Here is a 24,423-nt window from a genome sequence, read left to right as displayed (position 1 = left end):
GGAAACTTGAATTTCCAGTGGACACTGTCACCTATCCTAGTGTGCTGGTCTTGAAGCTAAAGCCTCAGCTCCACAGCTATTCTCAACTCTGCTCTGTGACGCTGGGGCTCCAGTTCCTTTGACTGCATTTCTCCTTTGCCAGCAGATTTTTTTCTTCTAAAGTTCTTCCATACAAGTTGCAAGAGATGGACTAGATGTCTGGAGGCAATTTTTCTGTTTTCCTGACTAGACTGTGACTGATAACAGCGACCATCAATTAGGAAAAGGACAACTAATGGTTGCTACTAGATGCTATCTGTCACCTATCAGGTTGGCAAAAACTAAAAAGAATGATAAGATTGTGTTTTCGATAATGTGTGGAAGCACATATAAACTTAAATGCTCTTGAATATGGATCAAATATTATAAAAAATATAGCCATTTTATCGTGGAGAATTGGCGGTATGTATTTGCAATGTGTGTGTATTTTGACCAATAAAACTGACTGATGGCACCTTCTTCAGAGAAAGACTCTTACTTGGGTGTAAGACACCTGCCTGACACTTGTAGAAGTCTCTCCTCTGAAAGCACTAAATCCTGGGAAGGACCGGCTCCAGGATGTGACATTGCCAGCAATTATGGACCTGGGACTTTATGGAAAAGAGACTAAGATTAAACCTGGGAGAGCCCAGGATTGGAGAGCAAAACTTTACGTTTCGTAACTCCTGCTTTTTTCTTCCTGCCTCTGCATTGCTGCTGAAAGACCAAAAAACAAAACCAGTTCAGAAACTATTTTTTATCTTTCTCATACTAAAAAAGCAACAAACAGTATTAATGAAAAATATATGTGACTATCTGCATTGATATGAGATCTCTGTTGTTTCCATGTTACTCACTTTTAAGGTAGATCAAAGTATCTTCTACTGATCGTTCTTTCTCAAAGAAGTTTTACTAATTCCCAGGAAATCTTTTAGAAGTATAATACACAGAAAATGCAAGTATCTTCAGCATACAGCACAAGGAAATTTCACACACTGAATGACATTGTGAAACTAGCACCCAAGTTAAAAGTAATAGATTTTGCCCAGGACGTAGCACGTTTCTTATGTTGCCTTCCAGTTGCTACCTCAGAGCAGCTCTCCTTCTCCTCCCCGAGGGTAGCCACTCTGTGACTCTAACAGTCCTGATTATTTCTGACAGACACACTTTTATGCCTCTTGTGTATATTTACATTGAATCCTGAGAATAATCCTATGAAAAAATACTACTATTGTCCCCATATTAAAGATGAGGAAACTAGGGAGCTTAGTGTCTGTGTTATTTGTCAAGGTCAAACTGCTATTAATAGCAGAGCTGGGATCCAGTGCCATGAACCCTGGCTCCTTCTCACAGAGGTTTTGAAAATCCTAGAACTCTCCTTTCACTTGTGCTCTCTTCCTGTGGCTTTCACTCTAACAGAAACCTTGAAGCTGGAAACGTGCACAGGACCAGAGCAGCTGTGTGGCTGGTCAGTGAGCTGGAGGGACTGAAGGTATGTATAAGGGAAGAATGGGTCAGTAAAGCAGGACTGGGGAGAAGGCGGGAGGAAGGTGCCAGGACCGGCAGTCAACACCGTATGTCACCAGCTTCCCTCGAGGAGATGACTCCTTCCCACAGGTATTTGCCCCGACCACTCTTTCCTGGTGGGTATAAATCAGTTACACCTATGACATCAGGACTAACCATTCTCCATAATTTCCAGGACTTCCCTCAATTCCATGGAATTCCACCTTTTGACAAGCATTTCCTGAAAGTGGTAGGACTGTTTCAAAGGACAAAATGGACAAATACTATTCGGAGATAGATTCGTACAGAAAAAATAAGGATTTAGGTTCTCAGAATAAAAAACAACAACTCAAGTTTTCTTTCATAAGAATTGAAAAAATAAAAATGCAAATTTAGTAAAATAGAAAGGTGAATATATTTTCTAAATTTTAATACAGTGTACACATAAAAATATCTTTTACATTAAAATATAAATAAGATACAAGAATAAATATATAAATATAAATATAAGTAAGTAAACAATAAATAAATAAATAACATCAGGGCAGTCACATCTTAGGGACTGATGCCCTTAGGCCTTAATAATTTTAACATATACTTGCGTATTATTACTGACAAAGTATCAGCTGAATTAGTTCAATAAATTCTGTGATTAAAGTTGAAATAAGAGCCTTCTGAAATGACCAAACATATATGTGCAAGGGTGATATGGCATCTTAGTCAATGAGAAACATTTCAAGGTGACCCCAGGTCTCCATCCATAATTCTTATCCTTTCTTGCAAGTTGATTGATGAAGACAAGGATCTCATGATTTCCACTCTGACAATTTCCCAGGCACAGTCACTGTATTTCTTCTCTTTCAGGTAGAGATGGATTCCCTGGAAGTACCTCTTCACGGCCAGTGTAGGGTCCGTCACTCCCAGGGCAGATTCTTCCTCTCCCATCGCCTGCACCAAGCAGGCGTCCAGGTCCTCCAGCTGCTGATGGAGTCCAGTGCGGAGTTTGTCCAGGAGGGAGGTGTCCCAGGCGGCAGAGGAGCGCTCTGTGTGGAAGAGGCGGAAGATCTGCTGGAGCATCTCGTGGAGGACAGAGGTGGCCTGGGCCTTCGGGAGCTGGCTGCCATCCACCATGTCCTGGGGGAAACCGAAGTCTTTTCTATCCTTCAGACAGAAGCGAGGGGAGATTCTCCTCATCTGGCCCAGAAGCATGAAGTTCTTCCTGCTAATCCGCACGTGGTTCTGAGACAGGTCGCAGCCCAGAGATCCACCAGGGCCGTAGCTGAACATCACCAGGGCAGTCAGTAGAGAGAGCACGAAGGCCATGGGGCAAATGAGGCTGCAGCTGGCCTGGCTGAGACAGTCGTCTGGAGGAAACTTGCGGGTAGGTTCTCTGATGACATTCTTTCTAAGCAAGGCCATTAAATAGGGAACACAGTAATTTTCATTTTCTAAACACTTCTATACACTTTTACTTCCTTTTTTGGGTTTCATTTATGTATTCTCAGTGTGGTCTAAGAAGATGTTATCAATCTAAACTATTAATTTTGCACTTTTCCCAATAATTTCAGATGTGCCCCTCCAAATGGATATTTATTAATCAAATGAGAAATGTCTTTGTGTTAAAGTCAGAAATGCTACAGGTATGTAAGTACATTCTCTCTCTCTCTCTCTCCTTTTCATGCATAAATATTGCTTTTCTCTGTTCCAGGAACAAATTTTTAGCCATGACCTTAGTCTCCATTTTTACTGCCTTACTTTATACAGAAAGGCAGGCTTCCTCAGCCCTATGGTTTCTGTACTTTTTTAGGGATTTACTAGACTACCTCTGGCAATTAAGCTCTTTGAAGCCAAAGAGGGGTTTCACAGCAGAGGCTGATGATTATAAGTGAATGAGCTTTTTAATGTTTCTCTTCCTTCACATTCACACAGGTCCATGTGGTTATGCTTCAGGGGACCACAAGGTCAGTACTAGTACCTTTCTTTCTACCATTTTCTTACTGGAGACTTAGTCCTCCACAGGCTGGGCCAATACTCCCACCAGGAATACTGGTTCTTTTCAGAGAATATGGGTGTGGAGGTCCTAATTCCAAGAGAATTGTATTTTCCCAGCAACACCTCACTCACAAGGGAGAGATCACATCTAGTCACACCCTCTCCTCTAGAGTGACAGAGTCCCCTTCCTAACCTGGACTCCCTGCCTGAGGGCAGGCTCACCACATCCAGAGGACTTTAAAATCCCCTTTCTGTGGAGGGGCTTGTTTATTGTTGGGAAAATAATTCATCTTCCAGGACCCTCACCCTTGCCCCTGGAGTGTTTGTGTGAAGGACCCTAGTCCTCAGTGGTGACCTCCTCCCCTCCTGACCCGTGCCCTCCGGTATCAGAGTGTCAGCAGCCCTCAGATGCTGAGAGCAAAAGTGTGTTTTCTCTGAGGAGGTGGAGGAATCATCCAATTCTAATCATTTCACCCTGAGTAAACAAATAATTTTTATTTTACCAAATACAAATTTTATTATTCAACTCTTTTACTAAAACTAGTGAACACTTGTTACACTCAAAGTTTCTGAGCTGGGGGCAGAGAATTCAGTGATGGTGTTGTCTCTCATTAAAGCTTATGTCACAGAAACCAGTGAGGTTCAGTTGTTCATTCAGCCAGTTGATGCCACTGGGCTTCTCCCTTCCTGTCTCCCTCTGAGAATGCAGGGCAGTGAGGCCCAAGGTATTATGTCAGGGAGAAATAGCCTTGTTTCCTCTACTTGTGTGCGATTCTACATTTAAAGTTTTAAAGTTTTTTATAAATTATATTTACTTAGTGACTTATTGGGCAAAATTTGTCTTGCTGCTCCTAATTAGTTCTCATTCATGGTGAGGTAAGAGCAATACAGGGAAGTAAAAAAGGCAGAGGGGCTGCGGTCTCTATCATTTTCAATGCTTTAAATTTTTTGTTTCTCATTGCTACTTTCTTATAAAGTAAAATTCCACAATTATTTTGTGGGTGAAAAGAAAACTAATGTAAGGTGAAAGTCACGAATGTGAAAGAAGGGAAGTGATTTTCCACAGACACAATGACATATTCTAAGTTAGCAAAATTTAATACAACGTAGTTGGGGAAGGGTAAAAGCCAATATGAATAACAGAAAGGCTGGAAAATGGCTGCTTCTGCCAGAAACTCAAAGAAGACCAAGTCTTGGGTTAACTGACTGCCTTCAGCTTTGCAAGACCAGGCACCTGATTTTTCTTTCATTTAATCAATATGTGATTATTTTTGAAGAAAGAGGGAAGAAGTCACACCGATCAGCTCACAAGCAACTGGCAACCAGAACCCAATGGCTAGAACACTAACCCTCTGTGGCAGGATCGTGGAGATCAGCCTTGCTGAGCATCTGTCTAGTTGATGAATCCACTCAGGCAATAAGAAGAGTGCTTTGAGAACACTAGATTAAACGGAAGGGAATTAGATGATGCCAAATGATACTGATCTTAATCTGGATAATAGTAATCGTCATATTAAAAAGTAGCAACTGGGGACTTCCCTGATGGTCCAGTGGGTAAGACTCTGAGCTTCCAATGCAGGGGGCCCAGGTTCGATCGCTGACTGGGGAAGTAGATCCCACATGCATGCCACAACTAAGAGTCCACATACCACAGCTAAAGATCCTGCATGCCTCAACAAAGATCCCGCATGTTGCAACTAAGACCCAGTGCAGCCAAAATAAATAAATAAATATTTTAAAAAAGAGAGAGAGAGACAGAGTCTTTGCTGAGAGATGTAGGGAATATGTTGAAAAAAAAAAAGTAACTGAATTTTATTGCTTGCTTATAAGTAACTAGCCACTTTCTAAGTTCTATTAACTTGGTCCTCTCAGTAACCCTATTTCGATCACACTCACTTATACAGCTGGAGACAAATATCGATCTGGATGGATGAACTATTCCAAACGTACCAAGGGCAAACCTTAGTGAGGGGCTTTTCTATGATTTGTCTGAAAGAGCCCATTAAAGAAAGTGAAGGGTGGAAAAGAACATGATATTTAGGAACCAACTAAATCAGCAGAGGGAGGAGAGTGAGATGACAAAGGACCCTTAATTCCACTTCAGATGCTAAAGGATTGCTGTCTCTTGTTTTGGAGGGCTACACAGGGTGTGGTCTGTCAACTGAGCTGACTTTAAGTTCTAAGCAAAAATAGGCAAAATCCCTATTAAACGGTTAGAAAGGAGTGGATTTTTCTGCCAATTGAAGGAACAAGTCTAAGATTTTATGAGTGATTTCTTCAACGAAATACAGTCAATAACTTTATTAATCCAACAACAGCAGACCTCTGGAATCTATGTATTTTTAACTCTTGAGTTTTCTTGTGAGTTTAAGAACAAAGTAAAAGCACCTAACGATTTCTAGCCATATGAGCTCTGACGTTTCTTCTTCAGGATTACAACTAAAAAGTCACTCGCCATCCGGTTCTACAAGAATGAAGTCACTAGTCACTGTAGTCCCTGACCGCAGCACGCCCTGTTAGGAGTTCAGGGTGGAGATGAGGAACGAGGCATGCCGTGCTCTGGGAAAACTGACAGAACAGGCCAGTAGGTCGTTAAATAATTTCCCAAGAAAATTTAATAAACGCAATTTCTTGCATGTTCTCCGTATGTAAAAAGCCCTAAAATCATTAACAGAGACATCTGTTCCTCATGACTAGCAGCAAGCTTCTAACAAGATGTGTTCTTGATTACATGTACCTACCTCACCAAAATCACCAGTATATACTGACCTCCCCCTTACGTCCTTGGGGCAGTTCGTCAGAGCTGACTGAAAGGCTGTCCTCCAGGTTATGGTCCTCAGTAAGTCCTCCCCAAAATATGAACTCTCAGCTCTCATGTTGTGGTTTGTTTTCAGTCGACAAGGACCTCACTGATTTCCCAGGAGATCTCCTCAGGTCAGCCTGCTGTTCTCATTCTCAATGAAGACACCTCCATTTCTCACCTACAGTCCAGACTGGACATCCATTTGTCTACTGATAGAGTCCAAATAAGAATCTCTACTCTTTATTGTTCCAACTATTGGTTAAGATGTGGGTACCGAAGAGGCCTTATGTATGACCAAGACAGAAGAGCATACATGCTTCCTAGACAGAAGCAGTGAAGGTTTTTAATGGGCTCCTTAGCAGGGAGAGTCTGGCTTAAACTCCAGAGTCATCCTCATGGCCTTGTATAGTTGTCTTTATTTAAATTTCTAGCCTCAGCCCATTAAAACATCATAAGATAATACTGAAGAATTGAAATAAAACTATTATTTAAAAAATCATTTGTTAATAAAATGATATTTTTAGCAGTAATATAGGAATGGTTTCTGCTTGTTTTAGGACCCTAATCCTTAGGAAGGTTTCCAAACCTCTAAATGTACTTTAATTGTCCTTCTGACTTTAAAATACCTACTCAGTGCTGTATGCACCAACTGGAAAGAACAGAAAGATGATTGATCCATCAGTGTCCTCTTTCCAAATTGCCTAAATTTAATAAATGAATTTCCACTTAGCTCTGTGTTGCTTTTAGAAATTGTGACCTTGCAGTGTGCATGTTACTGATACCTGCCCTGCTGGAAAGGCTCTACCCCAGTTGTTGCTAAATATATTAAAATCCCTGCCTGTGTCCCTTCTATTCAAGCATGTTTTATTTTGTTTGTCTTTCAAAGGGGCAAAGACATCATGATGGAATGTACGAAATTTCTTGGATTGCATTGTCCCCAGGAATATCCTTCCCTGCTCTGTGATAACTTGCTGGGTCCTAAGGACGAAACAAGTTTGCAGCTGGCACTGAGGTAACCCTCGTCCCTTCCAAGACTCTGCAGGCTGCTGTGGTATCAGTGCTGGGGACACTGCTAGTGGCCACGTCCTTCTGGGAGAACTCTGTGCTATCGCACGCACCTCAATCTTTTCTTCTCTGAAAAAGAATGTTCTGGAGAAACACTTGCCTCAGTGCAGCTCATCTGTGTCCTTCCGTGTCCTGAGGACCTGCCGCTGTTCCAGTGAACGCTTTCAACATCTCTGTTCTCCTTCCAAGTTCTCAAGCTGCTGCTGCCTTTCAACTCCATGTTTCCTGCGCTTTGGGCTTTTTGAACAAATAAGAGTCCTGAAACAGGTGAGTTCCTCCTAGTGCAGTCAGCACGTGGAAGTGCACAAATAGAGGCACAGGTGAGCTCCTGGATTCTCCACCATTGTTCATTGTTGGGCAGGGTGCCATGTATTCGCTGTGTTTCTCTGGGAGCCTGGACAGTCTGGACCTGCAGTGCTTGGCAGGCGGAGAGGGTGGAGCCATATGAGGGTTTCTGACAAACCTAGAACTTTCACTCAGCTTCTGCTTTCCATTGGTGGCTTTGTAGTCTTAAGGGGAAATTGACAGCCAGAAACCCTAATGGAGAAGGAAACAGCTGTATGAATGGGCAGTACAGCTTAATGCAGAGTGAATGGGGAGAGTATACTGGATTTCTACACTGGGAGGAAGTACATGATTATGGTATTTGAAAAATGAAAAATGAAAAAATGGGATCCAGGAAAACAGAGAGGAAGGGGAATTTTGCCATGTATCAGAATCAGCAAATAGATATATGGAATTTTATATATATAATATACCTTATATTATATATTCATAAGTATGTAGCATAGATATATATTATTATATTATTATGCATAAAATTACATACAACTGATGAAACAGTTTTTCCCAATTCTGTTTTTTAGGCTGTCAGTGTTTTGCAGTCAGTGACAGAGAGAGGGAGAGGAGAATTCATTATTCCCATTTAGGTCTATATGAAAAATAAGAAGATAGGCACTACCTGTTTAGCCTTCACTCAGTGGATGATATTCTGCTAAAGGCTCTTTAGTGTTCCAGTTTGTCTAATACCACAGCAACTCTAGGAATATTTTCATTTACTTTATATTTGAGGAAACTGAGCCTCAGGGAAGTTAAGTGATTCTCCAGGATCGCACATATGTCCTGGCAGAATCTACATGCAATGCAGAATCCTATCTCACATATAAATAATTATTTAAATTTCATCCTGTTTAATTCTCAAACCCTTGGTTTCCTTCTTCAGTGCTTCCTGAAGATCGTTGTTCCCTGGCTGACTCCTAACTGCACTGGCTACTCCATCTCTGTGTCCTTGGCAGCCTCTCCTTCTCTTTCTCAGTCTTAAAAGTTGAAGGTCCTCATAAGGTTTAGGTCCTCTTCTCATTCTACATCCTACTCATAAGTAATGACATCCTTACCATATCTTGATTTTCAAATATGCAACAAACACAAATTAATATCTCCATGATGTACATTGTTGTAGATTCCAGATCTGCATATGCATCCACCAATGGGAAATCTGACTTTAGATGTTTGTAGAGCACTTTATAGAATACATCTGCCTTTCCCCTTCTTGAAAAGCCTCATTCCAGATGCTAGTGAGAGAATCCCGTTTCCTTTATCTCTCATTGTAACAGGAAACTTAATTGAACTAATTTTAGCATGATTACTGTTTTTATATCTCTTTCTTTTCCAAACAGAACTCTCCTAAAAGGGAGGTTTGGCATTTGCTTTTTTCACCTCTTTATTCGCAGAACTATTATATATCTGATATAGAAAATGAAGTTGTAAAATATAACCTACTGAAACAAATGAATGATGAGTAGAATTCATCATACAGGACTTCCCTGGTGGCGCAGTGGTTAAGAATCTGCCTGCCAATGCAGGGGACACGGGTTTGATCCCTGGTCCAGGAAGATCCCACATGCCGTGGAGCAATTAAGCCCATGTGCCACAACTACTGAGCCTGAGTTCTGCAGCCCGCAAGGCTCAAATACTGAGCCTGCGAGCCACAACTACTGAAGCCCGTGCACCCTAGAACCCGCACACTGCAACTACGGAGCCCACTTGCCACAACTACGGAAGCCTGTGTGCCAAGAGCCCGTGCTCCGCAACAAGAGAAGCCACTGCAATGAGAAGCCCATGCACCGCAGCAAAGAGTAGCCCCCGCTCGCTGTAACTAGAGAAAGCCCGTGCCTACCAACAAAGACCCAACACAGCAAAAAAAAAAAAAAAAAGAATTCATCATCCATTTTTCAGTATGCTTTGAGAATTTAAGCTATTTCTTTTTATAAGAATAAACAAATCCAAGCTGTCATCTGGGGAAGAGTTTCATAAATTAAACAAGAAAATAATTTGAAAAAAGATAAAGGTAAGCATATTTTATTACATTTGAATACATTATAAAGTTCAATGTGATATTATACAAGCAAAAGTATTTTAAATACCATACATAGTTTGACTGAGATAAAGTAGAAGAATAAAATAGGTGAATACATTAGAGCCTTTCACACTTTAATCACTGTTATTTTGAACTCCTGGTCTGATAATTCCTAAATTTCTACTGTATCTGAGTCTGTTTCTGATATTTGCTCTATCACTTCAAACTGTGTTTTTCACTTTTTAGTATGGTAAGTTTCTTTAAAAGTTGAACTTGATGTACAGAATAAAAGGAACTGAGGTAAATTGACCATTAGATGAGGATTTACATTTATCTTTCTAAGAGGTTGGCTGTGTTTACTTCTAGTCCTGGGCTCTGTTTCTGCCCTCTTTATTTTCCATATCAGCTAAGCTGGCTTATCCTTCAGGATTGGTCTTCTTCTTTTTTTAAAAAAAATTAATTAATTTATTTCTTTATGTTTGGCTGCCTTGGGTCTTCGTTGCTGCGCGTGGGCTTTCTTTAGTTGCGGTGAGCGGGGGCTACTCTTCTTTGCGGTGCAAGGGCTTCTCATTGCGGTGGCTTCTCTCGTTGTGGAGAACAGGCCCTAGGTGCACAGGCTTCAGTAATTGTGGCACGCAGGCTCTAGAGCGGAGGCTCAGTAGTTGTGGCACACGGGCTTAGTTGCTCCGCAGCATGTGGGATCTTCCCGGACCAGGGCTCGAACCGTGTGCCCTGCAGTGGCAGGTGGATTCTTAACCACTGCATCACCAGGGAAGTCCAGGATTGGTTTTCTTGAAAATAGATTTATTAGACCTGTTTGGCAAATAACCACCATAGGAGACAGGTCTGCATCTTGTTCACCATTGTATCATTAGCACAGAGGTCATAACAATTACTCCAAATAATTATTAACAGAGTATTCTTAGATTTTCCATCAGACCTCCCATCAGAAGCTTCTGTTCACCTTGCATCAGAACCTTATATTGAAGTAATTAATAACCATCATTAGATGATTCAGTAGATTTCTACTGAGCCTCTTGGTTCATCATTCTCCATCTCACAATGAAGATGTAGGGCAGTGAAAATGTAGGGCATAGGATGCTAGATAAAATTAGCCTTCTTTGCTTTCCTGGTGTCAGAGTCTTTGTAATGTTATACGTTCTTTTTCAGTTCATATTTTTCTGGACAAGTGTTGTCTTGCTACTACTGAATTACTTTCTGTTTCATTTTGAGTTTAGTAGCTTAATAGGAAAGTAAAAACGGAAACATAAAGGGCCTGTACCATGATTTTCCATAATGTTCAATACATCACCGATTTCCTTCTCCATTCAGCTTTCTTGGAAAGCGTCATTGCATTTGATGCACTGAAGTAAAATGAAAACAGATACAAACCTGACTATGATGAGAGTGAAAGAAGTAAAGTGACTCCCCTGGTAAAACAATGACAATGGGAGTTCTTCTCTTGTCACTCTTCCACCTACTCCAGTATGGTTTCTGCTGATTAATTCCACCAAATCAGCTCTCAGTAAGGTCAGTTCCATCTGTTTCCCATGTAGTGGATGATTTCAATCTACAGAGCAGCTTACTGACAATCAATATAATGTTAATCAAAATGATGATAAATTATCCTTGTGAATAATTAAATATGTCATGTTTTAAAGTAAATAAAATATTAAACATGATTATGAGTTACAGTACATCAAATCCATGAAATCTCTTCTGAGGCAAAAATGTTTCAGAAAGGGAAAACCATGCAGAGAATAAAATGATCCACCTTCTACTCTAGGTCCCAGCCTTGCATAGGACCTCCTTTCTCTCCTCCAATTCAGATGGCAAATATCTCAAACCTGTTTTCTGTGTATATTGTCATTAACTTCTCTTACTCATCCTTCCACCTTCTCTTCACCTTCTGCTGATTAAGTCTACCAAACAAGCTCTCACTAAGTGGCCAATGCCATCTCTTTTCCCAATGTAGGGAGCATTTGCCATCTACGTTTTCATGAATGCTTTGAGTCTTCTAAGCAGTTTCAGTCTTTTCAAACACGGTCTTCTCACCATTCTCTCTCGTCCTGTTAACATATGGCCATTCCATATCTGCTTCCTTTGTGGTGTTCCCTCCCTTTTAAGGTTAAGGTCATAGGACTCAATTTTAAGTCCTTTTCTCATTCTATACTCTCCTCGCATTTGATCACTTCTTCAGTTCCATGCTTTACACTTCATGGGATTGCTTGTAAATTGCCATCTCCAGTATCCAATGGACATTTGCACTGAAGTGTCTACTAGTTAGCTATAGGTAATATCTACTACTTTTATTTTTGTATCCTCACACGGCTTGATCCACCTTCTACTGGGGGAGTTCCATTTTTCTCCCCACTCATTGTAGCATTCAACCTAACTGATATTCATTTCTACTACAAATCAGGACTATTTTAAAAATAAGTAATAAAATTTAATTGAATTATGAATTAATTATTGTTTTTAGGTTACTCTCCTTAAAAAAAAAATCAAAGTTATAAAAAGCAAGATTGGATTAGTTATGTTCACATCTGTGTCCTGAGGGCAACACAGAACCTGACTAGAGGAAGTCTATTTTTATTTCTAATGTGAGAATCGTAATGATAGTCAAGGAATTGTAGCACATTCTTTAATCATTTTGCACATCCAGGCTTGGTGTTTCTTTTTTAAAGAATAAACAAATGAAGTTTTCTATAGTAAGAATTTAATGAACAAAGAAAACTCATAAACTGAGTTAATACAAAGTATATATTTTTTCTCTTAACCACAGTGTATACATGCACATAATATTATGTAAATAAAAATAATTTAAATCTTTATAAATATTGAAATAAATATTAAAATAGATAAATAAATAAGTAGATAAGTAAGTAGATAGATCAGCGTAGGCATCTATGAGGGACTAGTGCCTGTAGAGTAGAACATCATGTTGCTTAATATTCCTGAAAACACTTGACAAATTAATTCAATTCAGGGCGTGATGACAGCAGAAATGAGAGTCTTTGACATGGCAGCACAGGTGGAAGTGTGGTCTCGTTATTGAGAATCCTTTCCGTGTTGAAGCAGGTGTGTGTCATTCCTTCCTCCTGAGTCTTTCTTGCAAGTTTGTTGATGAAGAGAAGGATCTCATGACTTCTGCTCTGACAATCTCCCAGGCACAAGGGCTGTATTTCTTCTCTTGCAGATAGACAGTGATTCTGTGGAAGTATTTCCTCACAGCCAGGATGGAGTCCTCCTTCAGCAGGGGAGTCCCTTCCAGCCCCGCCTCCTGCATCAGACAGGCTTGCAGGTCAGTGAGCTGCTGAGAAAGTGCAGTGCAGAACTTGTCCAGGAGGGTCTCATCCCAAGCGGCAGCCGAGCCCTCCGTGCTGAAGAGCCGGAAGGTCTGCTGGATCGTCTCATGGACGACAGCGATGGCTTGAGCCTTCTGGAACTGGTTGCCTCCAAACGCCTCCTGGGGGAATCCAAAGTCATTTCTGTCCTTCAGGCAGGTGAAGGGGGAGATTCTCCTCATTTGTTGCAGGAGCATCAGGGCCCTCGTGTTAGCCAGGCTGTGGGTCTGAGGCAGGTCACAGCCCAGAGAGCAGGTGGAGTTGCAGCTGAGCAGCAGCAGGGCCAGGAGTAAGGACAAGGTTGGGGCCATCGGGGACCTTGTAGATGCTGCTGGCCTGGCTGAGGTGGGGACTCTGTGAACCCTGCTCTCTAGGTTCTCTGAAGACCTTCCTTCAGGCCTGGGTCTTAAATAGGGACATACTCATTTCCATTTTCTGAATATTTCTTGTTACTTTCTACTTCTGTTTTTGCTTTTCATTTTGCACTCTCCAAATGGGTTAGGGCAGTGTTTCACAAATATTTTTTTCCATTATTGCCTCTGCCTCTGCCCACAGAGCCTTCTTAGATAGTTTTTCGTAATTGCCCCCCCCAACATGAAATTTTGATAACACATATGTCCTGTGTATGTATTTATGTACTCCATGGATATCTCTACTCTGTACATATAAAAAGTGCAAAGCTTACTCTTTGTATTCACTGCAGGGTTAAGAATGACAAAAAGTTTTAAAGCTATTGAATTTTTTAAAAATTTTTATTGGAGTAGAGTTGGTTTAAAGTGTTGTGTTAGTTTCAGGTGTACAGCAAAGTGAATCAGTTATACATATACATATATCCACTCTTTTTTAGATTCTTTTCCCATATAGGTCATTATAGAGTATTGAGTAGAGTTCCCTGTGCTACAAAGTAGATCCTTATTATTTATCTATTTTGTATATAGTAGTGTGTATATGTCAATCCCAATCTCCCAGTTTATCCCTCCCCCCCTTACCCTCTGGTAACCATAAGTTTGTTTTCTACATCTGTCACTCTGTTTCTGTTTTGTAGATAAGTTCATTTGTACCCTTTTTTTAGATTCCACATATAAGCTATATCATATGATATTTGTCTTTCTCTGTCTGACTTACTTCACTTGGTATGACCATCTCTAGGTCCATCCATGTTGCTGCAAATGGCATTATTTCATTCTTTTTTATGGCTAAATAATATTCCATTATATATATGTACTACATCTTCTTTATCCATTCCTCTGTCAATGGACATTTAGGTTGCTTCCATGTCCTGGCTATTGTAAATAGTGCTGCAGTGAACATTGGGGTGCATGTATCTTTTCTTCCCTTTTTTCTCTATTTTTTTTATTACTTTTTATTGGAGTATAGTTGCTTTACCTTGTTGTGTTAGTTTCTGCTGTACAGCAAAGTGAATCAGTTATATGTATAAATATATCCTCTCTTTTTTGGGTATCCTTCCCATTTAGGTCACCACAGATCACTGAGTAGAGCTCCCTGTGCTATACAGTAGGTTCTCATTCGTTATCTATTTTATACATAGTAGTGTATATATATCCATCCCAATCTCCCAATTCATCCTACCCCACTTTTCCCGCCTTGGTATCCATAAGTTTGTTCTCTACATCTGTGTCTCTATTTCTACTTTGCAAATAAGTTCGTCTGTACCATTTTTCTAGATCCACATATGAGCGATATTATACAATATTTGTTTTTTTCTTTCTGACTTACTTCACTCTGTATGACAGTCTCTAGGTCCATCCACATCTCTGCCAATGGCACAATTTTGTTCCTTTTTATGGCTAATATTCCACTGTATATATGTACCACATCTTCTTTATCCATTCATCTGTTGATGGACATTTAGGTTGCTTCCAGTTCCTGGCTATTGTAGATAGTGCTGCTATGAACATTGGGTGCATGTATCTTTTTGAATTATGGTTTTCTTCGGGTATATGCCCAGGAGTGGGATTGCTGGGTCATATGGTAGTTCTATTTTTAGGGTTTTTAAAAATTATTTATTTATTTGGCTGAGCCAGGTCTTAGTTGCAGCATGTGGGATCTTTAGTTGCAGCATGCGAGATCTTTTTGTTGCGGCATGCAGGCTCTTAGTTGTGGCATGCAGGATCTAGTTCCCTGACCAGGGATTGAACCCGGGCTGCCTGCATTGGGCGCGCAGAGTCTTAACTGCTGGACCACCAGGGAAGTTCCTATTTTTAGTTTTTTAAGGAACCTCCATACTGTTCTCCATAGTGGCTGTATCAATTTACATTCCCACCAACAGTGCAAGAGGGTTCCCTTTTCTCCACACCCTCTCCAGCATTTATTGTAGGTTTTTTGATGATGGCCATTCTGACCAGTGTGAAGTGATACTTCATTGTAGTTTTGATTTGCATTTCTCTAATAATTAGTGATGCTGAGCATCATGTGCTCTTTGGCCATCTGCATATCTTCTTTGGAGAAATGTCTATTTAGATATTCTGCCCATTTTTTTAAAGCTTTTTTAAAATATAAATTTATTTAATTAATTAATTTATTTTTTGGCTGTGTTGGGTCTTTGTTGCTGTGCGCTGGCTTTCTCTAGTTGCAGTGAGCGGGGGCTATTCTTCATTGTGGTGTGTGGTCTTCTCATTGCAGTGGTTTCTCTTGTTGTGGAGCATGGGATCTAGGCACACAGGCTTCCGTAGTTGTGGCACGCAGGCTCAGTAGTTGTGGCTCACGGGCTTAGTTGCTCCACGACATGTGGGATCTTCCCGGACCAGGGATTGAACCCATGTCCCCTGAATTGGCAGGCAGATTCTTAGCCACTGCGCCACCAGGGAAGTTCCTTCCACCCATTTTTTGATTGGGTTGTTTGTTTTTTTGATATTGAGCTGCATGAGCTGTTTGTATATTGTGGAGATTAATCCCTTGTCAGTTGCCTCGTTTGCAAATATTTTCTCCCATTCTGAGGGTGGTCTTTTCATTTCGTTTATGATTTCCTTTGCTGTGTAAAAGCTTTTAAGTTTAATTAGGTCCCATTTGTTTATTTCTGTTTTTATTTCCATTTCTCTAGGAGGTGGGTCAAAAAGGATCTTGCTGTGATTTATGTCATAGAGTGTTCTGCCTATGTTTTCCTCTAAGAGTTTTATAGTGTCTGGTCTTACATTTAGGTCTCTAACCCATTTTGAGTTTATTTTTGTGTATGGTGTTAGGGAGTGTTCTAATTTCATTCTTTTACATGTAGCTGTCCAATTTTCCCAGCACCACTTATTAAAGAGACTATCTTTTCTCCACTGTATATTCTTGCCTCCTTTGTCATAGATTAGGTGACCATAGGTGCATGAGTTTACCTCTGGACTTTCTATCCTGTTTCATTGATCTATATTTCTGTTTTGGGGCCAGTACCTATGGTTTTGATTACTATAACTTTGTAGTGCAGTCTGAAGTCAGGGAGCCTGATTCCTCCAGCTCCGTTTTTCTTTCTCAATATTGCTTAGCTTTTCATGGTCTTTTGTGTTTCCATATAAATTGTAAAATTTTTTGTTCTAACTCTGTGATAAATGCCATTGGTAATTTGATAGGGATTGCATTGAATCTGTAGATTGCTTTGGGTAGTAGAGTCATTTTCACAATATTGATTCTTCCAATCCAAGAATATGGTATCAATACATCTCTCCATCTGTTTGTATCATCTTTATTTATTTGTTTGTTTATTTATTTATTTATTTTTGGCTGCATTGGGTCTTTGTTGCTGTGCGCGGGCTTTCTGTAGTTGCAGCGAGCAGGGGCTACTCTTCGGTGCAGTGTGCAGGATTCTCATTACGGTGGCTTCTCTCACTGCGGAGCACAAGCTCTAGGCACACGGGCTTCAGTAGTTGTGGCATGCAGGCTCAGTAGTTGTGGCGCATGGGCTTAGTTGCTCCACGGCATGTGGGATCTTCCCAGACCAGGGCTCGAACCCATGTCCCCTGCATTGTTAGGCGGATTCTTAACCAGTGCACCACCAGGGAAGTCCTGTTTGTGTCATCTTTGATTTCTTTCATCAGTGTCTTATAGTTTTCTGAGTACAGATCTTCTGCCTCCTTAGGTAGGTTTATTCCTAGGTGTTTTATTGTTTTTGATCTGATGGTAAATGGGATTGTTTTCTTGATTTCTCTTTCTGATCTTTCATTGTTAGTGTATAGGAATGCAAGAGATTTCTGTGTATTAAGTTTGTATCCTGCAACTTTACCAAATTCATTGATGAGCTCTAGTAGTTTTCTAGTAGCATCTTTAGGATTTTCTCTGTATAGTATCATGTCATCTGCAAACAGTGACAGTTTTACTTCTTTTCCAATTTGGATTCCTTTTCTATCTTTTTCTTCTCTGATTGCTGTGGCTAGGACTTCCAAGGTTATGTTGAATAATAGTGGTGAGAGTGGACATCCTTGTCTTGTTCCTGATCTTAGAGGAAATGCTTTCAGTTTTTCACCATTGAGAATGATGTTTTGCTGTGGGTTTTTGTATATGGTCTTTATTATGTTGAGGTAGGTTCCCTCTATGCCCACTTTCTGGAGAGTTTTCTTCATAAATGGGTGTTGAATTTTGTCAAAAGATTTTTCTGTATCTATTGAGATGATCATATGGTTTTTATTCTTCAATTTGTTGATGTGGTGTATCACACTGATTGTTAAGCTATTGAATTTTAATTTAACTTTACAACTAAGTTTTCAGAGTGACTTTTAATTACTGTATTTACTTATATAAACAGGAATGTAGCAAACTACATATTTAAATAAAATTTATAAACTTTATAGTACTACCAAGGTATAGATATACTTAAAAATCATTCAAAACTGCTCAAAATCATTGAAATTTTAAAATTATTTTCTTAATATTTATTTTTAGGTACTTTTAGTTTTGCTTCATATCATAAAATAATTTTTTTCAGAAAATTATTTTTAATTTCACTGATGCTAGATATTCATCTAGATATTGTCAACATTTTTTTCTGTTAAGCACTTGCCGTAATTATGGATGTGTTGAACAACTTCAGTAGAATTAAATGATAAAATATAACCCTTTTTGTATTTAATATACAAATACAATTTTCTATTTGTATTTAATTCCCATAGCGCAAATCACACTGAGACTCAAACATAAGCAACAACCACAAGACAGCCAATGGGAGCTCAGAAGTAAGTAAAGACCACCTCTCACAATATTACTTTGAGATCAAGCAAATGATGGAGAGAAAGTCCTCCAATGAGCCATCAAGCCACCGTAGTGTGGAGCACTGATCGTGTATGCATTTTGTTTATCTTCCATGAACTCAGTGTCAACTCTTCTTGTATGTATGATACACAAGAAAACCCAAAGACAAAAATGAATACTAAGGAATAAGATTTTGTTGTATAGGGTTAAGCTTTGGAGTGCCACAGCATTGTAATAGCAAAATTTGTCATACCCCTAAAAACTAATGTTTGCACCCATGGAAGCAGTTATCATCCCCAGTGAGAATGCATGATTTAGCAGTCATCATCAATTTGAATCTTTCCCTCTATTTTTGCATTAAATTTCAAATTTCCCTAAGGACTTTCAGAGGTGCCAATCCAAGTCTGTCCTTTTCAAACAAAAGGAAACCATCGTCATAATTAATTTAGAACTGAATAAATATTGATTATGTTGTGGAAAGAATTAACTTTCAGCTCCAATCTTTAATACTTTTTATTTTGCAGTGAAAGTTATGTTGCTTCAGCCCTCTACATTCCCATCTTCAAACAATAGGTATGTGCCCATCTTTGGCAAATCAGCTCTGTAGTAACTGGACTCTGACTTATTCTCTGTGGTATCATCGGCACCAGGCCCCGTGTAATCACTCAACAGGTAATTTTAACTAAAGCAGTTTCTTAGATTTTCTCCTACTACTGGAAGGCATTTGCAAATGACCAAGCTATTTTGCTTCATCAGGGCCATATTTGCTGGGATTATAATCGAAAATGGCTAATATTTCCACTCTTCCCTTACTGGTATCAGTCATGCCTACTGAGTTTATTGCTAAAACCACTAGGATTATGTTTCCTTTAAGGTGCATATGGCTCTGGGGATTTAAGTTGCAGCACAATTTTCGGCCTTTGCCTGGCACTATATTAAACTCATGAGGATGGCCTCATCTCTAATTTGCCCTCTACTAGGTTAAGAACTAGCCTGGTGTCATATACAGAGCCACCTGTCTGAACTCAGACTCTCCCTGAATCTCACAGCTCACAGTAACCAGACACATATTACTCCTTAGTGGATCTTTATTTTTTTATTTTTTAAAGACTGTTTAGGGACATTATTATCTTAAGAACGTTAGCCATCCATTTTCATTTATATATTTTTATTTTTAGCTGTGTTGGGTCTTTGTTTCATGCGAGGGCTTTCTCCAGTTGCGGCAAGCAGGGGCCACTCTTCATCGTGGTGCGCGGGCCTCTCACTATCGCGGCCCCTCCCGTTGCGGGGCACAGGCTCCAGACGCGCAGGCTCAGCAGTTGTGGCTCACGGGCCCAGTTGCTCCGCGGCACGTGGGATCTTCCCAGACCAGGGCTCGAACCCATGTCCCCTGCATTAGCAGGCAGATTCTCAACCACTGCGCCACCAGGGAAGCCCCAGTGGATCTTTACTGATGTGGCAATTACTACATTTCTCCTGAGAATCTTTGGAGACTCTTCACAAAGAATGATGAATGTTCTGTTGCATCCTGTATCTTCGTTCCATTCCATGGGAGAGTGGGCTTCTTTCAGTTTGATGTCCAAAATTTGGCCCATAATAATTAAAGCATGACTTCAGGTCCAAAACCATGAGTTTGGATTCTGAGTCCTTGGTCTGCTCTTTTTTCCTGCTAACCTGCCCTTTCATCTTTATTCACTCAGCATGAATATATTCTTACTTCTACATGACAGGCGTGTAGCCTTTAAAGACCTTTATGTTCTTAAGGTTTGGTACCCCGCGAGATTCATTAAAGTCCTAATCCCCAAAGTGATGGTGTTAGGTGGTGGGCCCTTTGGGAGGTGATTAGGTCATGAAGATGGAGGCCTCACAATTGGAATTAGTGCCCTTTTAAAAGAGGTCTCAGATAAATCCCCCAGTCTCTGCCATGTGAAGATACAAGGAGAAGTGAACAGTGTGTGACCTGGAAGCAGGCTTTCACCAGAACTGGACCATGCTGACACCCAGATCTTGGATTTCCAGACTCTGGAACTGTGAGTAATTTCTGCTCTTTACAAACTACCCAGGCTATGCTATTTTGTTGAAGATGCCCAAATAGTAAGACATGTCCTGACCTATTGTATCCTCAGAATACCTTCCAGGAGTGTGTAAAATACCTAAAGGGAGAGACACCATCTTACCCAACCCCGTTTCCTAGACAGCTAGTCCAGTCCCTATCATTTCAGGAGCTCAATCATATATTTGATAGATATATTTGATAGATACGATGTGAGAGGACAATAATCTACAGATACTTTAAAATTCTTTGTGGTTCTACAAGGGAAGTTACAATGGAATATTGTATGAGGTATTTTTTAAAAGACTGTTTGCAGCACTGTTTTCTTCAAGTTCGCATTTTCAGTATTTAGAAGATAAGGATGAGAATCACGGGCCTGGACATAAATGGAAGACCCACGCTCCACTTTCAGTTCAGTCATCCTCAAGTACTTGCAAGGAGCTACGTGGCCCTACTTTTCTTGTCTCCCTCAGGTAAAAAGGAAACAACTTGTGTCTACACTTAGGAATATTTTCCTTGTTAGTCTATGCCTTTGGGAATCAACTTGAATGCTTCTTTCAAAGAGTCAGTCACGCTGTGAACTCTAATGAGTGACATCCATGTCATCATACCTAAGTTGAAATTGTGGAATCAGACCCCAAGTCAAATTTTTTTTATAATGTGAGTGTAAGCAAGAACATTGTTTTGGTTTCTTTTCTCTAGAATGTCATTAGTACACATAGTATAAAAATGAAAAGTAGTCTTATTCATTGAACTTATCTCCTCTTCCATTAGTCACCCAATAACTTCCCAACTTCTTTGCACTTAGATTCCCATGATAATAAATTCAGGGCAACTAATGTGAGCAGAGGTGATATTGCCCTATAATGTCTTGGCCCTTGAAAACATCCCATGTAATCCCCATACTTTTTCCTTTACCACTGAGTGGAATAGACTCAAACACCACAAATTGGAAATCACACATTGAATAGAGCAACGCCACACAATAGAGGGCACCCATGTCCTTACATCACTGTTTAGCGGAAACCAACTAGAAAATTCATCTGATTAGGAATGCCTGCATTTTTCTCTTAAAGATGGAAAGATAAATTTCTATTATGACCCAATTACTGACATCTTTCTGTTTCTCTGTTACAGCAGCTAGCATGAAATTAACTGACAAATGTCTTGAACAGCATACTATGCTAACAACCTTTCCATTTTAAAATAAACCTCATAGTTGGAAACCCAAATACCCTCCAAGAAGTTAAACAGATTTTAGAAAGCACGTTGTAAAATTACCTGTTTAAGAAAATAGATTGTGTTCTTCTTTGTAAATATATTTTTGTAAGCTCGTGATACTCACTTCAGATAGTTTTCAGCATGTGCAGAAATATGAGTGGAGGTACCTTTGGAGGACTAAACAAACAATAATCATTTGATTAGAAGTGTCACAGGTGTACCTTTCTTCTTTATTTGTTGACAGTAATTGGAGAATTATTACATGAGAGAAAGGAACACTTTAATTTCTCCTCTGATAACCTCCCAGGCACAGGGGCTGTATTCCTTTTCCTTCAGATAGAGATGGATTCTTTGGAAATATTTCGGGACAATTCCAAAATATGGACAATCCAGATTGTCATTTTCCACCTGCTTATGCAGTAGTTCCAAGGTGTGATCAAGGCTAGAGAGTAGTTTACGGAGCAGGGTGTTGTTCCAAGCAGCTTGGCTTTCCTCCGTGTTGAAGAAGTTACCATCTGCTGGAGCATCAGATGGTGGTAGCCGGTGCCTTGAGTCGTCAGGATTTCTGTGATATTCCCTCTTTTCCAAGGAAATTTGAAGTCGGTTCTGTCTCTAGGCATGACTGAAACGGGATCTTCTTCATCTCTCTCAAAAGTATGAAGAGTTCCCTGTTCTGTAGGCTATGGATCCAAGGCAAGTTCCAGCCAAGAGGGCAAGCAGGGATGGAGCCGAGTATCCTGCCGCTAGCAAATAGATCTGGGCCATTGAGAAGTTCAGTGATTCACCAGCTGGCCGCGAGGGGGCGCGCGGGCACCACTAAACAATTAGCGGGAAGGTTCCTTCCTGGAACCCGGGACAGCGCGCTTCTCTAGGCGGCGGCAAGAGGCCGCCGGATGTCTTTTGATCGGTTCGGCTAGGGAAACGCTGACTTCTGAGAATTTTCAGTTTCCGCGGTTTGGGCAGCGCGAGAGAAAGTGAGTTGCGTCCTCACGGAGCAATTTTATACTGATTTAATAGTGCGAAAAAACTTTTGTCTTCGCAATGCTGAGTTCTCAAGTGAGAGCCTTGTCGCGGCCGCGCCAGCGACATTTTTGTCTGGTTGGAAGCTGGAACCTTGCATTTTCGGGCTTTCCCCTGAGTTTTGTGCTGTATTTTCGCACAGAAACTTGAGCGAGGCCATTTTGGGGAAAGAAGCCGTTTTCTGAGGGGTTTGAAGCTGGGAAGCGAGTTGGGGCCGATTTTACGGATTCGGGCTCGTTTCTGGAGCTGTGCTAACGGCTCAGAGAGAGGGGAACGCGGCGGCGATGGGACGCCCGGAAGGGGTGGGGACGCCCTGGGGGTGAGTCGGAGCGCGGCCACCACCGGGGCCGAGGACGCGGGAGCTGAGCGCCCCTGTAGATGCTCTGGGACTTCATGGTGTCTTTCAAGGATACAGAGTTAACGTGGAGGAGGAAGTACTGAATAACTGAAAAGTAGGAACATTAAAAAACTCACAGCATTTTATTTTTTATATTTTTAAATTAAATTTATATTGCTTAAATTAAATATTTTAGAATTTTTTATATTTTAAAATATTTTCTGAAAATATTTAAATATTGAAGGTAGGATATTAAAATATATGAGTATTAAAACACAGCATTTTATTAAACTATTTAAACTATAGTTTCTTTATACAAGAATTTAATATAATATAATTTTACTTTCCTAGCTTTAATGGAAGCAAACTCATTAATATTTTCAAGACTACTTCTTTACTTGTTTGAGAGAACTGCAGTGTTTGACAATTTCTTGTGACTCTGTGACAGTCTTAAATAATTTTTATTTAACTCGAGTTTCAGAAACACCTTTCTCAGGACTCCAGCTTGACTGTAGTGTAGAAAAAAGAGTTATTAGTGTCCTGTACAAGCAGTTGAGGACATTTACCAGGTCTGATCTTCTCATTTTCTTTGGTAAGAATTTTATAGACTAAACAGAAATTACCCAAATTTCACTGGCAACGTGAAGCCTTCCTCTGTAAGACTGTCAGCGTCATCCAAATGCAGGGTCATTTCTGTCTTTATTTAAAATTTTGATAATTTCTTTAGCATGTATGTTGTGGCATTTTCATTTTTATATATTGCCTTAAAATATTACTTATCTTGATCACTTAGATTTGGTGCCTTCTTACATTCTGTGCTTGAGGGAAGTCCTCCCTTTCTTTACCCAGATAGCCAGGAGATAGCTTTCGAAGTAATGTTGTGATCTTCTATAGCTAAAAATATAGGAATGTCCCATTTCTCGTCACCCTCTGCCCCATCTACATTTTATAACCCATTTCCTGGTCCCCATAACATTTAAAAACACCTTTGTCTTAAAATAATATCACCAGAGGTGGTCTGAGACTGAAGATGAGGGAAGGGACTGTTTATCTCATTTATACTATTCACAGAGCAGCCATTTTTCCTCGATGCTGGTTTTCTGCAAATGTTTCAAGTGCTGTAGGATTCCTCTCCTTAATATACCAGGCACTGTTCTAAGCCTGGAAACTTGGGCTTTGCTCCCTCACAGTCCAGAAGGCAACCCCTCTCCTGCAGTTTGCATTTGGGGCCTCAATACGCAGACGCCTGACAGTGTTAAGGGAGCGGCAGTCAAAGCCTCTCTTGGCGGGGCTGATCATGGACTCTACAAGTTACTGTATGTTACATTAATGCTAAACGCAGCTATGTTCGCTAAATTCAGATTCTCAGACTATAATTTGCAAACTTCATTTAATCTTTACAGTTCCCTGTGTGACAACTACTTGAGTTGTCTCAGTTTTTTAGAAGAGGAAATCAAAATCTGATGTCAATTAAATTCAGGAGCCACAGACCTTTGTCAGAGTGGAGCTTTCTGCTGCTCCCAG

At 40.2% G+C, this 24,423-nt stretch overlaps 2 protein-coding genes, 2 long non-coding RNA genes and 1 pseudogene across 6 annotated transcripts in view; 2 read left to right on the top strand and 3 right to left on the bottom strand.

Annotated features, from left to right (window-relative positions):
* Window positions 1-2,259: 2,259 nt before the first annotated feature.
* Window positions 2,260-2,850, bottom strand: LOC103009407 (interferon omega-1-like). Its single transcript, XM_007176816.2, has one exon. It carries the CDS (start codon window positions 2,845-2,847, stop codon window positions 2,260-2,262), a length of 588 nt encoding a protein of 195 aa, XP_007176878.2. The 5' UTR covers window positions 2,848-2,850.
* Window positions 2,851-9,261: 6,411 nt separating this feature from the next.
* LOC130708419 (uncharacterized) lies at window positions 9,262-18,920 on the top strand. Its single transcript, XR_009008613.1, has 3 exons — window positions 9,262-9,731; window positions 18,190-18,252; window positions 18,793-18,920. It is a non-coding gene; the product is annotated as an uncharacterized LOC130708419 (long non-coding RNA).
* LOC103008826 (interferon alpha-1-like) lies at window positions 12,829-13,398 on the bottom strand. The gene has a single exon (XM_007176814.3). It carries the CDS (start codon window positions 13,396-13,398, stop codon window positions 12,829-12,831), a length of 570 nt encoding a protein of 189 aa, XP_007176876.2.
* A 1,066-nt stretch (window positions 18,921-19,986) lies between the features above and the next one.
* LOC130708387 (uncharacterized) overlaps window positions 19,987-24,423 on the top strand; it is a 39,725-nt gene continuing 35,288 nt past the window's right edge. For 2 of the 3 annotated variants that reach the window (XR_009008601.1, XR_009008598.1), the window contains exon 1: window positions 19,987-20,794. This is a non-coding gene — a long non-coding RNA (uncharacterized LOC130708387). Of the gene's footprint in view, window positions 20,795-22,414; window positions 22,517-24,423 lie in introns of those variants that run through there. The other variant, XR_009008599.1, reaches the window with a different exon arrangement.
* Window positions 21,801-22,307, bottom strand: LOC130708386 (interferon alpha-7-like; annotated as a pseudogene).

This window comes from Balaenoptera acutorostrata, chromosome 6, assembly GCF_949987535.1.
Source record: "Balaenoptera acutorostrata chromosome 6, mBalAcu1.1, whole genome shotgun sequence".
In the NCBI taxonomy this organism is placed as follows: domain Eukaryota; kingdom Metazoa; phylum Chordata; class Mammalia; order Artiodactyla; family Balaenopteridae; genus Balaenoptera; species Balaenoptera acutorostrata.
The sequence above is the reverse complement of the archived record's forward strand: the minus strand, read 5'-3'. Positions and strand labels throughout refer to the sequence as shown.

What these genes read in the sequence shown, in the direction of transcription:
- LOC103009407 (XM_007176816.2), bottom strand. Translation starts at nt 2,847, where the DNA reads ATGGCCTTCGTGCTCTCTCTACTGACTGCCCTGGTGATGTTCAGCTAC.
- LOC103008826 (XM_007176814.3), bottom strand. Translation starts at nt 13,398, where the DNA reads ATGGCCCCAACCTTGTCCTTACTCCTGGCCCTGCTGCTGCTCAGCTGC.